General features: G+C 41.6%; 1 protein-coding gene across 4 annotated transcripts in view; it reads right to left on the bottom strand.

Moving 5' to 3' along the window:
• The window catches only part of CNTNAP2 (contactin associated protein 2), a 2,440,986-nt gene that overhangs the window by 1,519,436 nt on the left and 909,229 nt on the right, over nucleotides 1-12,321 (bottom strand). For all 4 annotated transcript variants that reach the window (XM_033930311.1, XM_033930310.1, XM_033930313.1 and 1 more), the window contains one exon: nucleotides 10,263-10,410. In XM_033930311.1, coding sequence (XP_033786202.1) covers nucleotides 10,263-10,410 — 148 coding nt within the window. The remainder of the gene's footprint in view (nucleotides 1-10,262; nucleotides 10,411-12,321) is intronic.

Here is a 12,321-nt window from a genome sequence, read left to right as displayed (position 1 = left end):
GTATATTTGCATTTGCGATCGCGTCAGAGGGAACGTGCTACCATGTGGAGAGCGGCCTGAGAGGTTCGCTATAGCCGTCCGCGAACCTCAGCAGGCCGCTTTGAACATGAGCGGTAGCTGCTGTTGCGGGAGGATGGAGGGGGGGGGGAGAGTCGTTGACGTGCAGGCCGCTGTGAACAGGAGCGGTGGCAGGACCATGAGGCGGGAGTGAGGTGTTTGGCTTCCCCTATCTGGGGAAACCGCTGTTCCGAGGAGAGCCGGGAGTGAGTTTTTCGACTTCCCCTATTTGGGGAAACCGCCGTGCCGAACTCAGCTGCGCGTCGGGAGTGAGATGTTCGACTTCCCCTATCTGGGGAAACCACCGTGCCGAACTCAGCTGAGCGTGGGGCCGTAGTAAGCGCGGGGCATGCTGCATTCTTGGCGGCCACGGACATACGGATCATGGAAGCACGCTGATAAGAATGTGCATGCGCTGCCTACGGTTTTATTATATAGATGTTCTCATCTGTAGGGGCCTTTGTTTTCACTTCTTATTTTAATGTATTTTTTTCTGAGAACTTATCAGTGTTTTTTATAATGGGAACAAAAATGGAAGAGAATTAATGTGTGTGGAATGGGGGGGGGGGTAACTAATTTCTTCAGCTAAATAATTCAATCCACCTCAACCAGACATAGGAGAACTCACGCACCATTCACACACCCTCCAACCAAAAACGTCAAAAGAAAAAAAAACAGTTTGACAACCTCCTAGCCATTCGAGCTGCAACACTCGACCCCCAACTCTGCAACCTATTGACTTCGACCACAAACTACAAAACCTTCAAAATAGAAATAAAAACCCTTCTATTCAAAAACACATAAAACTGAATTAACACAATCAGAACTGTCCCAAGCATCACCTGCAACTACTCCATATGTACTTCTGATGTCATGACAATTCAGACATAATTTTTGTTATGTTATGGTATGTTTGGAATAATGGTTACATATATGAGGTTCAATAAAAGAAAATTTTCACTGCCTGTTTCTATTATGACCATTTATTCAGTTTCATGGTTATTACAAAAAAAATTTTTTTACATGGGGGGGTGTCAAAAAATTATGGGCCCCGGGTGCCACATACCCTACGTACGCCACTGTCAATAGGATGAATCGAATCAAATTTTTTTTCCTGAATCGTGTGTACTGAGACCTTTCAGGGGATTCAGTGAATCCACAGTTCTACAGCCCTGCTTTTTTTTTTTTTAACTTTTTGCTTGATGCAGTTTGATTAGTTGATTAGTTGAGTAGGCAGCCTGCTTAATCAGTTAAGCTGCATCAAACAAAAAGTACCCCCCCCCAAAAAAAACCCAAACAAACAAACAAACCAAGCAGGGCTCTTGGGCTGGGGATTCTCTGAACTCCCTGAAGGCCCTGACAGTACTGATCTGAATTTGATTAGCTGAGCAGCATCTGCCTGTTGCCTGCTCAACCAATCAAATTCAGAGCAGTGCTCTCAGGGCCTTTAGGGGGTGGGGCAATTCCCATGAAAACCCTGACTTGACTGCATGCTACTGTCCCAAACACATTTTGAGCAGACACGTTTACACCTTCATTTTAGCTATAATTTCAGGGGTAATATTAAAAACTCACATAGATGCCTACATGTCTTTATAAAATAGGTACCCTCTTGACCTCCCAACCTAATTAACCTGGTATAAAATTATCCTTTATTTGGATAACTTTATCCATTTATGAAAGGCTAAGGGCTCCTTTTACAAAGCCACACTAGTGATTCCCATGTTGCTGATGCAACAAAGCCTTCAGTTCCTATTGGCTTCATCACATTTGCCACGGCTTTGTACAAGGATCCCTAAACCAAATGGATAACATCCATTTGGAAAGCTATCTTGTTAACTTATGCTGCAATCTTTAATATCTACCGTATTTTCCCATATATAGGCCGCGGCCTACACAAGGGTTTTGCAAACCGGTGTATGGGGCACAGCCTAGTTAAATGGGGCGGCCTATATAAAAATTTTTAATCATCCCCCCAACCCTGGTACCTTTTTCATAAGCCCCCTCGTTAGCGTGCGGCTCGAGTCTCTAGTGGTGCAGGGCAGCCGCAAACTCTTCAGCATCCGGCCTGCCCCCACACCGCCCGCTGAATGGCCGATGTCAGCTCTTGCGGGACTTGCAAGAACTGACCTCAGCTACTCAGCAAGCAATGCAGGGGCAGGCCGGATGCTGAAGAGATCCCGGTTGCCCTACCCAAGCCACGTGCCAGTGAGGGGGCTTACGAAAAAGGTACCGGGGTGGGGAGGATGAATGGAAAAGGCAGGGGAGGTACTAGAAGATAAGCTGTGGCTAATACCATGGGGTGGCTTATCTTCCGGTTTTTAAACATAGGGTGCCCTTTTCTGCGGCCTATACATGGGTGCGGCCTATGCAGAGGGGCAGCCTTTATGCGAGGAAACACAGTAATAGTGGATGAACTGCTGAATATCAGTTTTATTTTTTCCAGGCCTTAAATTTGATGCTGTAGCATTTTGATTTTCATCATATGTATTTTCTTTCTATTTTAAACATGAAGTTTTATTTCTTGACTGTGATTTGTGATAAAGCATGGTATATTTTATGTAGGTACTGGATCAAAAACAGTTTGGAAATGCTGTTCTCTTATCTCAGAGTAAATGAACTAGACTGTCTTATTCTGCACACAGTTTAACCTCTGTGTATATTGTTTCATAGCTGGCTTAGCAGCATAACACGATTGCCTTCAGAAGTCATACACTCTGTATTAGGGATGATAGGTTATTACAGGCCTTTCCATTTTTCTCTCTTTTTTTTTTTTTTTAGAAGTGCAATGCCTAATCCAACCAGCATATCCCCTTCCATATCTTATCACTGATCTGTAAAATCCAAACAGCCATCAAAACAAGTGAAAATGTGGTACAAAAACATCCTATGCTATTGTTATGGTTATGCCCATGGCTACTTTGGCACCCTTTTACTACGGACAGATGCCTCTTAGCAGTATTACCACCAGAATACCACTAGGGGTCATGTTGGCCATTTTGTATCATGGCTGAAGCACAGGAGGGAGCAGAGGCAGGGTTACCAAATTTTCCTAAAGTATAATCCAGACCCATGGCCACGCACCCAGGCCCGCTCAGTTCCATTTGCATCGCCCCCCGCCCCCCAGCCCAAGCTCCACCCCCCTTAACCTGTTCGTGCATTGGGACGGCATCCCTGCATGCGTGGATGCAATGCAATGATATGGCATGCATGCGCGGATGCGATGCGATGATATCACATGTGTGCGCATGACATCACAGCATGGCATTCGTGTGTTCGTGAATGCCATCCCGACATTGGAAGCTTTTCAAAACTCGGACAAAGTGCCAGTTTTGAAAAGCCATCCGGACCCCTGGACATGTCCTCAAAAGGAGGACGTCCGTGGAAATCAGGATGTCTGGTAACCCTAAGCAGAGGGGTCCTGCTCCCACTCAGAACCACAGCCTACAAATACTGACGGTGTCAGATTAAAAGCGTGCCGGGACAAAGGCGCGCGCAGACAATTGAGCGCAGTGTGGAGGCGTGCGCCGCAGAAAATTATTGTTTTTAGGGCTCCGACGGGGGTGTGTGTGGGGGAAACCACACCACTTTACTTAATAGAGATCGCGCCGCGTTGTGGGGGCATTGTGGGGGGTTGTAACCCCCCACATTTTACTGAAAACTTCACTTTTTCCCTGTTTTTAGGGGAAAAAGTTAAGTTTACAGTAAAATGTGGAGGGTTACAACCCCCCAAACCCCCCACAACGCCGGCGCGATCTCTATTAAGTAAACTGGGGGGGGCTCCCCAACAAAAACCCCCGTCGGAGCCCCTAAAAACTGTAATTTTCTTCGGCGTGCGCCTCCGTCTTGCGCTCAGTTGTCGGCGCGCACCTTTGTCTTTCGCGGGGTTGTCTATGAACCAATACTGACATGAGTCAGGAACTGGGAGGGGGTTGAAGGGTGGAGGAGCTTAGCCTTGGGGCTGGGGTTTACACCAGGAAGGTGGGAGCTTAAACGGGAGTGTTGAGCGACAGGAACTGGAGGCTCTGACCACGTTAGAGGTATCAGGGGGAGGAGTTCGCATGAGCAGGGGGAGAGGGATGTGTGTGTTTGAGCGCACTGCCATAGTAGCTCCGTCACTATTACTTACTTGTGGTGGGCTCGCACAACCCTAGCAGCAGTGGCAGATAGCTTGGTAGCAACTCTGTCTTCTGCCACTGCAATTAATGCAATGTCTAAGTGTCCTGTGTTGCAAATGCAGGGCAGAAAATGGGCACACTCATACATTGAGCAAACTTTAAAACTTACCACACTATAGCAAAAGAGCCTGTTTGTGTAGATTATTCCAGCTTTCTTGACTCCAGCTAATCCAGAATACTGCAGCCAAGTTGATCTTTGCAAAACGCAAGTCTGACCATGTCTCTCCACTCATAGCCAAACTTCACTGGCTCCCAGTGATTTCCAGAATCCATTTCAAATGCTCCTGCCTGGCTTTTAAGATCATTCACGGCATCCTTCCTCCCTTAATCCTCGAGTCCTGACTCTACCAGACCCGCCCAAAAGTATAAACTATCCTTCCCCTCTCTACACGGTATTCGTTATTCAGGCAAACTGGGAAAATCCCTTCAGAATCACAGGTCTTTGGAACGACCTTACTACCCCGCTGCGGAACCTGGGCTCCCTCCAATTATTCCACAAGCAACAGAAAACCTGGCTTTTCACTAAAATGTAATTCTATTCCCCCTTACTCTTCTCTTCTATATATAAGTTCATGTAAACCTTTTTTTCCTTCTCTTCCTATATTTTAAGTTCTTGTAAACCGTGCCGAGCTCCACAACATCTGTGGAGATGATGCGGTATATAAACTTAAGGTTTAGTTTAGTTTAGTAAGACCTTTACCGTAGCTGCTGTTTAGCATGCAAGTTACTTGAGCATTCCTTCCAGCCCTGTATTGTGTTATATTTCTTTCTGTTAAATCACCCCTCTCCAAATCATAGTCTTCTAAAATTCAAAATGATTTTAAAATACTTGTTCCCTCATTTCTCTGCCTGCTATCTCCTATCTGCCCTTAGTTTAAAAAGGGAAGTTTAACAAAGAAGCTAAGCAGATACCACAGAAACAATAAACAAGGTTATGAAGTCAACTCAGAGTTCTCAGTTCTACAGATTAGATATGATGACTCTGAGATACTCATGAATCTAAGTGAAACAATAGAGAGTATGAGAGCAAAAATATACAGTGTGTGAAACTTGAAAAGCCCCTAGTAAAAAGAAAAGGGACAAAAGAGGACGCATTCATTAAGTTCAACTCTTCTGCAGACTAAGGTGAAATTCTGAATACATTTCTATGACAATCATCTTTAATTATAATTTGCCAGCAGAGGGAGCCCATATAACCCTGAAAATTGTATAGTCCCATCATACTGCAGTTAGGAATCAGAGATAGACATTATTATAAATGAGTTAAATTGATAGCTACAGGAAAGTGTTATTACTTTAAACAATGAGGATAAGGGCTAAAAATGCAGGGGCTGATATTTAAATGGATTGAAATGGATAGTGCCGTTGAATATCCGGGCAGATCCCCTTGGCATTATCTGGACAGTGCTGAGGCAGTCTGGGGAGCCGGAGTATGGGTGGAATTTACAGGGATCTTCAGATCACTAACCCTCAATTTCTATATATAGTGTCCATATATAGTGGCGCTGATCAGAATGGCAGCATGATTCTATAAAACGTACCCGTTAAATATGGAATCACGATTAGCAGCCATATATGGCATAACATTTAGGTGCTCTCGCTTAGGCCAAGGAAAGACAGGCCTAAACACCTGCACCTAAATTGTGTGTGGATCGGGTGTATTCTATAACAGTGTGCCTAACTTTTAGGAACACCGGCAATCTGCCCATGCTCCCTCTCTGGCCACACCGCCTTTTGAGATTCACACACTAGAAGTGATGCACACCACTTTGCAGAATATTCCTACAAAGTTGAATGCATAACTTCTACTGAATGCCAATTAGCAATTATTAGGCATTAATTGCCAATTATCAGCACCGATTCGCTTGTGAAACAATTAAGTGGTCTTCACAAATCAGCTATGCGCACTGATTTGCTTGACTAACTTAAGATGCCACATACCTAATTTGGGCCTAACTGGGTAATTATGTGTGCTTAAAATAGTAAAAATGAGCTAATGCAGATGGCAGTAAAGGGTCCTGAATCTGTTTTGCTTTAAGAACAGAACATAAAAACATTAAGAGTTACCATACTAGTGGTTAGCAAAGATGAAGGCTGGGATACTGTTGGAGGGGATGCAGGGCTGATGAGTCCTATTTCCATATGTGGTGGCAATGTAGGGTGATTCAGGGGTATTGGGCTAGTATATTTGCAATGTATTCTCATATTGTAAGGAGGAGTATAGAGCCCAACCCAACATTTTTTTTTTTTTTTGCATCAATATGATCTTGTCCTGGACAAGGATGAAGTTGCATTTTGTAAAATCTTCCTCACTGCAGCCAGAGTGGTCTTAGTGGCTGCCTGCCTTCGGGAAAATCCGGTAACCCTTCCATGGGTGCAAGTATCAGAAGATGGATCAGAGCCTTAGGCCAGCTGACTAGTGACGGTGAAGCAGTTACCTCACTGGAAGTGTCTGCCACCATACTTCCTGTGGCTTATGCCAATGTCACTAGCCTAAGTGAAGATGGTTTGCCTTCTTTAAATATACCTGCAGAAGGCCCAGAAAATGATTCAGGTTTAGAGCTAGTGTGGAAAGCAAAGAAGTACTGCAAACCTATTGAGTCTATAATGTCAAATCACCCAGAAGAACCTCTCTACTTTGTGAATGGGACCATCTGGTTATGTCAGATGATTTGTTATATCAAGCCAGCCAAGATTCCACCAGCTGCCACAAAAAAAACAGTTAGCGCTGCTACAGAAATTTTGTGGTTCTGTATTAAGAAGTTTACATAATGAGACAGACCATATGAGTGTGGATCGCACCACCAAGCTGATCAAGGCCAGGCTCTTCTGGGCCAAATTGTCTGCCGATGCTGAAAACTATGTTAAGACGTGTGTGAACATTTTAGAGCAATACGAAGTATGCCATAGATTGCTAAATAGCTTGAATCATTGGTTAATTATCAATTGAATAAATTTGTCATCAAGTTGGAGTATTACATTACACTCAACATGGTTTTAGATTCTTTTATAGTACAGAGACAATATTGTTGAGATGGTTTCAGCTGTGCAGGAGCACTTAACAATGGGGAGACAAGCAGTGGAACTGCAGTTTGATGTTTCCGCTATGTTTGACACAGTGGATCATCAGTTAATGCTATATAGGTTGAGTGAACTGGTATTTATGGTAATGTTTTTTCATGGTTGAAATGATTTTTGGAAAGAAGAACATATTAAGTAGCAAAAGGCACTGAATTATCTAAAATATGGAAAGCTAGAAGTGGTTTACCTCAAGGCTCACCCTTAACACCTTCCTTATTTAACATATGTATGAGCGAATTAGGAAAAATCTTTTCAAATTTAGGCTATGCATTATATACTAATGCAGATGACATATTTCTACTTTGTCCACTTATGGAAGTGACTATAAATGTTCCTGAATATATTAGTCAAGTTATAGGCAAAGTTAGTGATTGGGCTAGGAAAAACTTTTTAAAATTGAATACAGCTAAGAAAAAACTTATTGGTTTCGGAAATTACAAGAGTATCCATATGAATGCAGTAAAATTAATATATGGTGAAGGTTTGAGAATAGATAATATGTCTAAAATCTTAGGTGTAATCATGGGTTTAGAATCAAATTATCATATGAGAATTCTCTCAAAAAAATTATTTTTCTGTCTATCGACAACTGAGAGTTACGAGATCTATCTTGTCACAATCCAGTTTTTGAGTACTTTGTCAATCAATATAATGAATTGCCATATTTGGAAAGCTCTGGTTACTCAATTAAGGCTATGCATAGACTGTTTAAGAAATTATTTTTAAAAAACTCAGTTGTTCGTTGATGCCTATATATAGAGGCTGAAATATGTTTCATATATTCAACTCCTGGAAACTTTACTACTCAAGCTGTTTGTTACTGCATGTACAGTATATAGGTTGCAGAAAATCCTATATGCTGTATGTTTTGAAAGTTATTTTTATGAATGTTTATTGCTTGGAAACCGCTTAGAAATTAGATGGTACACAAATTTTTCAAATAAATACATAAAAAAAATATTTACTGTGGAGCTTCTGAAAAGGTTCTTAATAGATTACAATGATTTCAAAATGCAGATGCAAGCCTAATCATTTTGGTTAGAAAATTTGAAAGGACATCACCTCTTTTGTGCAAATTGCATTGGCTTCTGATTAGATACAGGATTAAGTTTAAGGTATCATACCTAGTAATTCAGTTTCCAACTGTTCTTAGAGCAATTAGGAAGAGCCAACTGGCACGATCATTTTCTTATTAGACAGTTCAGATATGGAAGTCTTCCTTTAGAAATGAGAAGCTTGAATTTGTATATTATTTTTTGTAAAGTTTTAAGGACCTACTTTTTTAATAAATCTTATTCCTGATATTTTATCTTTTGTGCAATCATTTTTAAGTATATGTGCTCTCCACAATGTAGGGTTCTTCTTCTAATCCACTCTGAACCTGAATTGAAAAATAGTGGAATGTAAGACTACTAATTAGATTAGATTAGATTAAGGTCTCATTGCATAAAATGTTGCATTTTGCTAAAATAACCTGACTTGTGTTAACCTCCTCCCTCCCCCCCAACTTAACTGTAGTCCATATTGAAAGTTCCCCCTTAAAGATCTTTTTACTAAGGGGCATTAAGAACCCTTCCAAATTCTATATACAACGCCCCCTAAAAAATCAGTGCCAACTAGAAAGGCACTTAACGTAATTCTACAAGGTGTGCAAACCTTTTATAGAATTGCGCAAAGCGCCTGTGTCGCATAACTTAGGTACACCCATTTAGGCCAGCTAAACCAGGCCTAAATGTCTGCATTGTATATGGATCAGGCATATTCTATAACAATGCACGTAACTTTCAGGAATGTCCATGATCTACCCTACCACATCCCTTTTCCAAATTCATACCCTGCAACTGGCACATATTTTTTATAGAATCGAGCTGGGTTATGCATTCCCTTTTAATTGGTGTCAGTTATCAGTGCAGATTAGATCAATTAATCAATTAAGTTGGGCATGCAAATCAGCTGTGCACACTGATTAGCATGAACAACTTAAAGTGCCAAATATGCACAAAATGTGGGAGTTAATGTACAGTTAATGCAAGGAAACAGGCTACCACACAAACTTGTGAAGAAATTTTGCAGTATTTGTGTGTTTCTGCATATTAGACTTCATGTAGCACTTTCATAATTGTTCTGTTAGGGGCGTGGCAGGGCCAATTGCCACCACTTAAATATGAGGCACAAAAGCCCCAATTCTATAAACGGTGCTGCTCGGCACCATTTATATAATCCCACCTAGTGGTGCCGAAGCATGCTTAGGTATTGCTAGGTATCCTGGAGGTAAGCACCAGTATATTAGTCCAGGTTTAACTGGGCCTAATTTACCGGCACTTAACTAGGATGCCTAGCAATGCCTAAGTCAACCACGCTTATTCTCGGCCTTTAACCACATCTACTTTTCAGGTAAGTGTCATTAGGCATCAGAAGGCATCTTGACTTTGGCATCACTAAGCGCCACATAGAATTCCATGCCCAACTCTTAATTTTAATTTTTTATTAATTATTCAATTAACTTCAATAGTATGGTCAATTATAATGCCGTTTAAGCTAATTGAAGTAATTTAGGCAAGGCGCAGATTTTAGTTAGGTGTAACTAGGCGGTCTCATTTACAATGCCTAGCTGTGCCTAACTAGGGCACTTCTTATAGAATCTGGCCCTAAATGCTTTCACTTAAACTGGGAGTAGGTACCACATGTCATTCTGAATGTTAACACGTGACTTGTAATAAAAAATAGTGGGAATGTCCTTATATGATGTAGCTTTAACTTTAGGCCTCCATGCATTAAGATTCTAAGTTATAGTATATTAAGCCTAAAATAAACATTTTAGTAGAAGGGCCCCTATGATAAAGCTGGAAAAAAGCAAAAAAACAGAAGGAGAGAGAGCCACAATACACATAGAGCAGGGATTTTAGAAATTTAAAATCATCTGGACTTCAATTGTTTTCTACTTACAGTAGGGGCAACCATAGATCTCAACTCTCAACCCAATTTGTCCTTCGTCATTCCAATCCAATGGAACTATGCGGACATAGCGTGCAACAATTGAATGTTGCAAATCATGTCGGACCACTGTATCAGAGTTGATGTTTCCTGGAAAAGCCTAAAGAGCAAGAAAAGAACAAATAGTTGTAAAAATTGAATCTTGGATGAAGCTCAATGTGCTCAATATTTAAAGCCACTTATACGGTTGGCAAAGGCTGTGATCGCATGAGTGATTTGCACTTAAATTGCCAGTTTAGGAAACACCCAAATTAAGGCCATAAGAGTTTGTAAACAGCTAAAAATGATATACATGTATATAAGCAATGGAGGGACCAAGTACATTCTGAGGAAAAAGAGTATTATGGAGAGTGCCAAATTCAGCTGTTCTTCATATAACCAAACAGTAGGCTTAACTCTATCTATCTATCTTGATATTTAGCCTGCCCTGCCAATAATGCTCATAATGGGTTGCATAAATACATACATAATTAAAATAAAATAAAATAAACATCTTTACAAACATAGGGGTCATTTTACTGAACTGCAGTAAACACTAGCATGCACTTACAGCAACTTGTAAGGACTTACCGCAGGATGTGCTGAGGTGTTCCATGGTAATTTTGCACTCTGGCCCAGATCAAGTTGGGTGTCTATATCTGCATGCCTAGCTAATCTAGGCACCTATCTTAATTCAATTTGGCTTTATCACACCATTAATTGAAAAGCACCATTAAAAAGCAATTAAAAAACAAAAAAAATAATTAGCGGTTAGGCACCTACCATTTTGAAGTAGGCTTCTACTCTGAGGCACCTGCCAGAAAGCAGGCATGATTAGTGGTGGATTTTGGACATGATTTGACTTAGGCGCCGGAAGGCACCTAACTTAGATGCACTCATTAAAGGTCAAGAAAGCCATTGCATAAATGGGAGTACACCTAAGGTTTCAATACCTACCATTGCCTAAGATTGCTTAGGCGCCGCTAGGTATGATTCTATAAATGGTACTTAGTGGATTAATGAAAGATTAGGTTTCCACCTTCAATAATCTTCTTTCTGTTAGTCCCTGGAAGATTTAGTATTCTAGGTGCTCAACCCCTTCCCGCCATCCGGGAGTTGCAGAAGTCCTAACGCTTTTCTGAGCACATGCTCCTCCCACCTTCGAGAGAGAGTTAGAGCCCCCTGCAGCTCGGTCCCAAAACCAAGCAATGTACCTGAACAAATCCATGATAAGGAAGGGGTTACTGGGGAAGTGCCCCAGCAACATAAACAATTTCTGAACTGGTCTGCTCGGCAAAAATGAAACTAAGCAATAAACCGGCTCAAAGGCAACACAGAAAAACATTGAGGAACAATGTAGAAATAACCTGCTTTATGCAAAGAGCACCCACATGAAAAAGCTTTCGGAAATATGCATGCTCACAGAAGAGCGAATTCCCCACGTGATCCATCTACTGGCTGGAAGATCTTCAAGCCTGTAAGGAGAATAACCAAGACAGAAAACAAGCGATTCAGACCAACTGAGCTTACACAGAGAGGGCGAGCCATATTGAATCCTCCAGGGACTAACAGAGAGAAGATTGTCAAAGGTGAAAACCTAATCTTCCATTCTGTTACGTCCCTTCCAGATTCAGTATACTAGGTGATATACCAAAGCAATGGTAGTGTTGAGGTCCCAAAAGCGGCATCAGAGTGAGCCGCCACATCCACCCAGTAAAACCGAATAAAAGTATGAAGAAAGAACCAAGAAGCCACCCTGCAAATTTCATCTGGATGAATCGTACGAGACTCCGCCCATGAAGCAGCAACATTTCTAGATGAGTGGGCCTTAAGGGAAACTGGTAGCTGCTTGCTGCAGCTGATAAAAGATGCGGAAATGGCTATACAAAATCCATCGAGTGATTGAGGTTTAAGACGCTGGCCAACTACGTCGAGGCAGAGCAGTGAGGACAAAGAAATGATCAGACATTCAAAAATCATTAGTCCTGTCCAAATAGTGGAGCAAGACTCTCTTGACGTCCATCTTGTGTAA

Source organism: Geotrypetes seraphini, chromosome 2 (genome assembly GCF_902459505.1).
Source record: "Geotrypetes seraphini chromosome 2, aGeoSer1.1, whole genome shotgun sequence".
NCBI classification, from domain to species: Eukaryota; Metazoa; Chordata; class Amphibia; order Gymnophiona; family Dermophiidae; genus Geotrypetes; species Geotrypetes seraphini.
The sequence above is the reverse complement of the archived record's forward strand: the minus strand, read 5'-3'. Positions and strand labels throughout refer to the sequence as shown.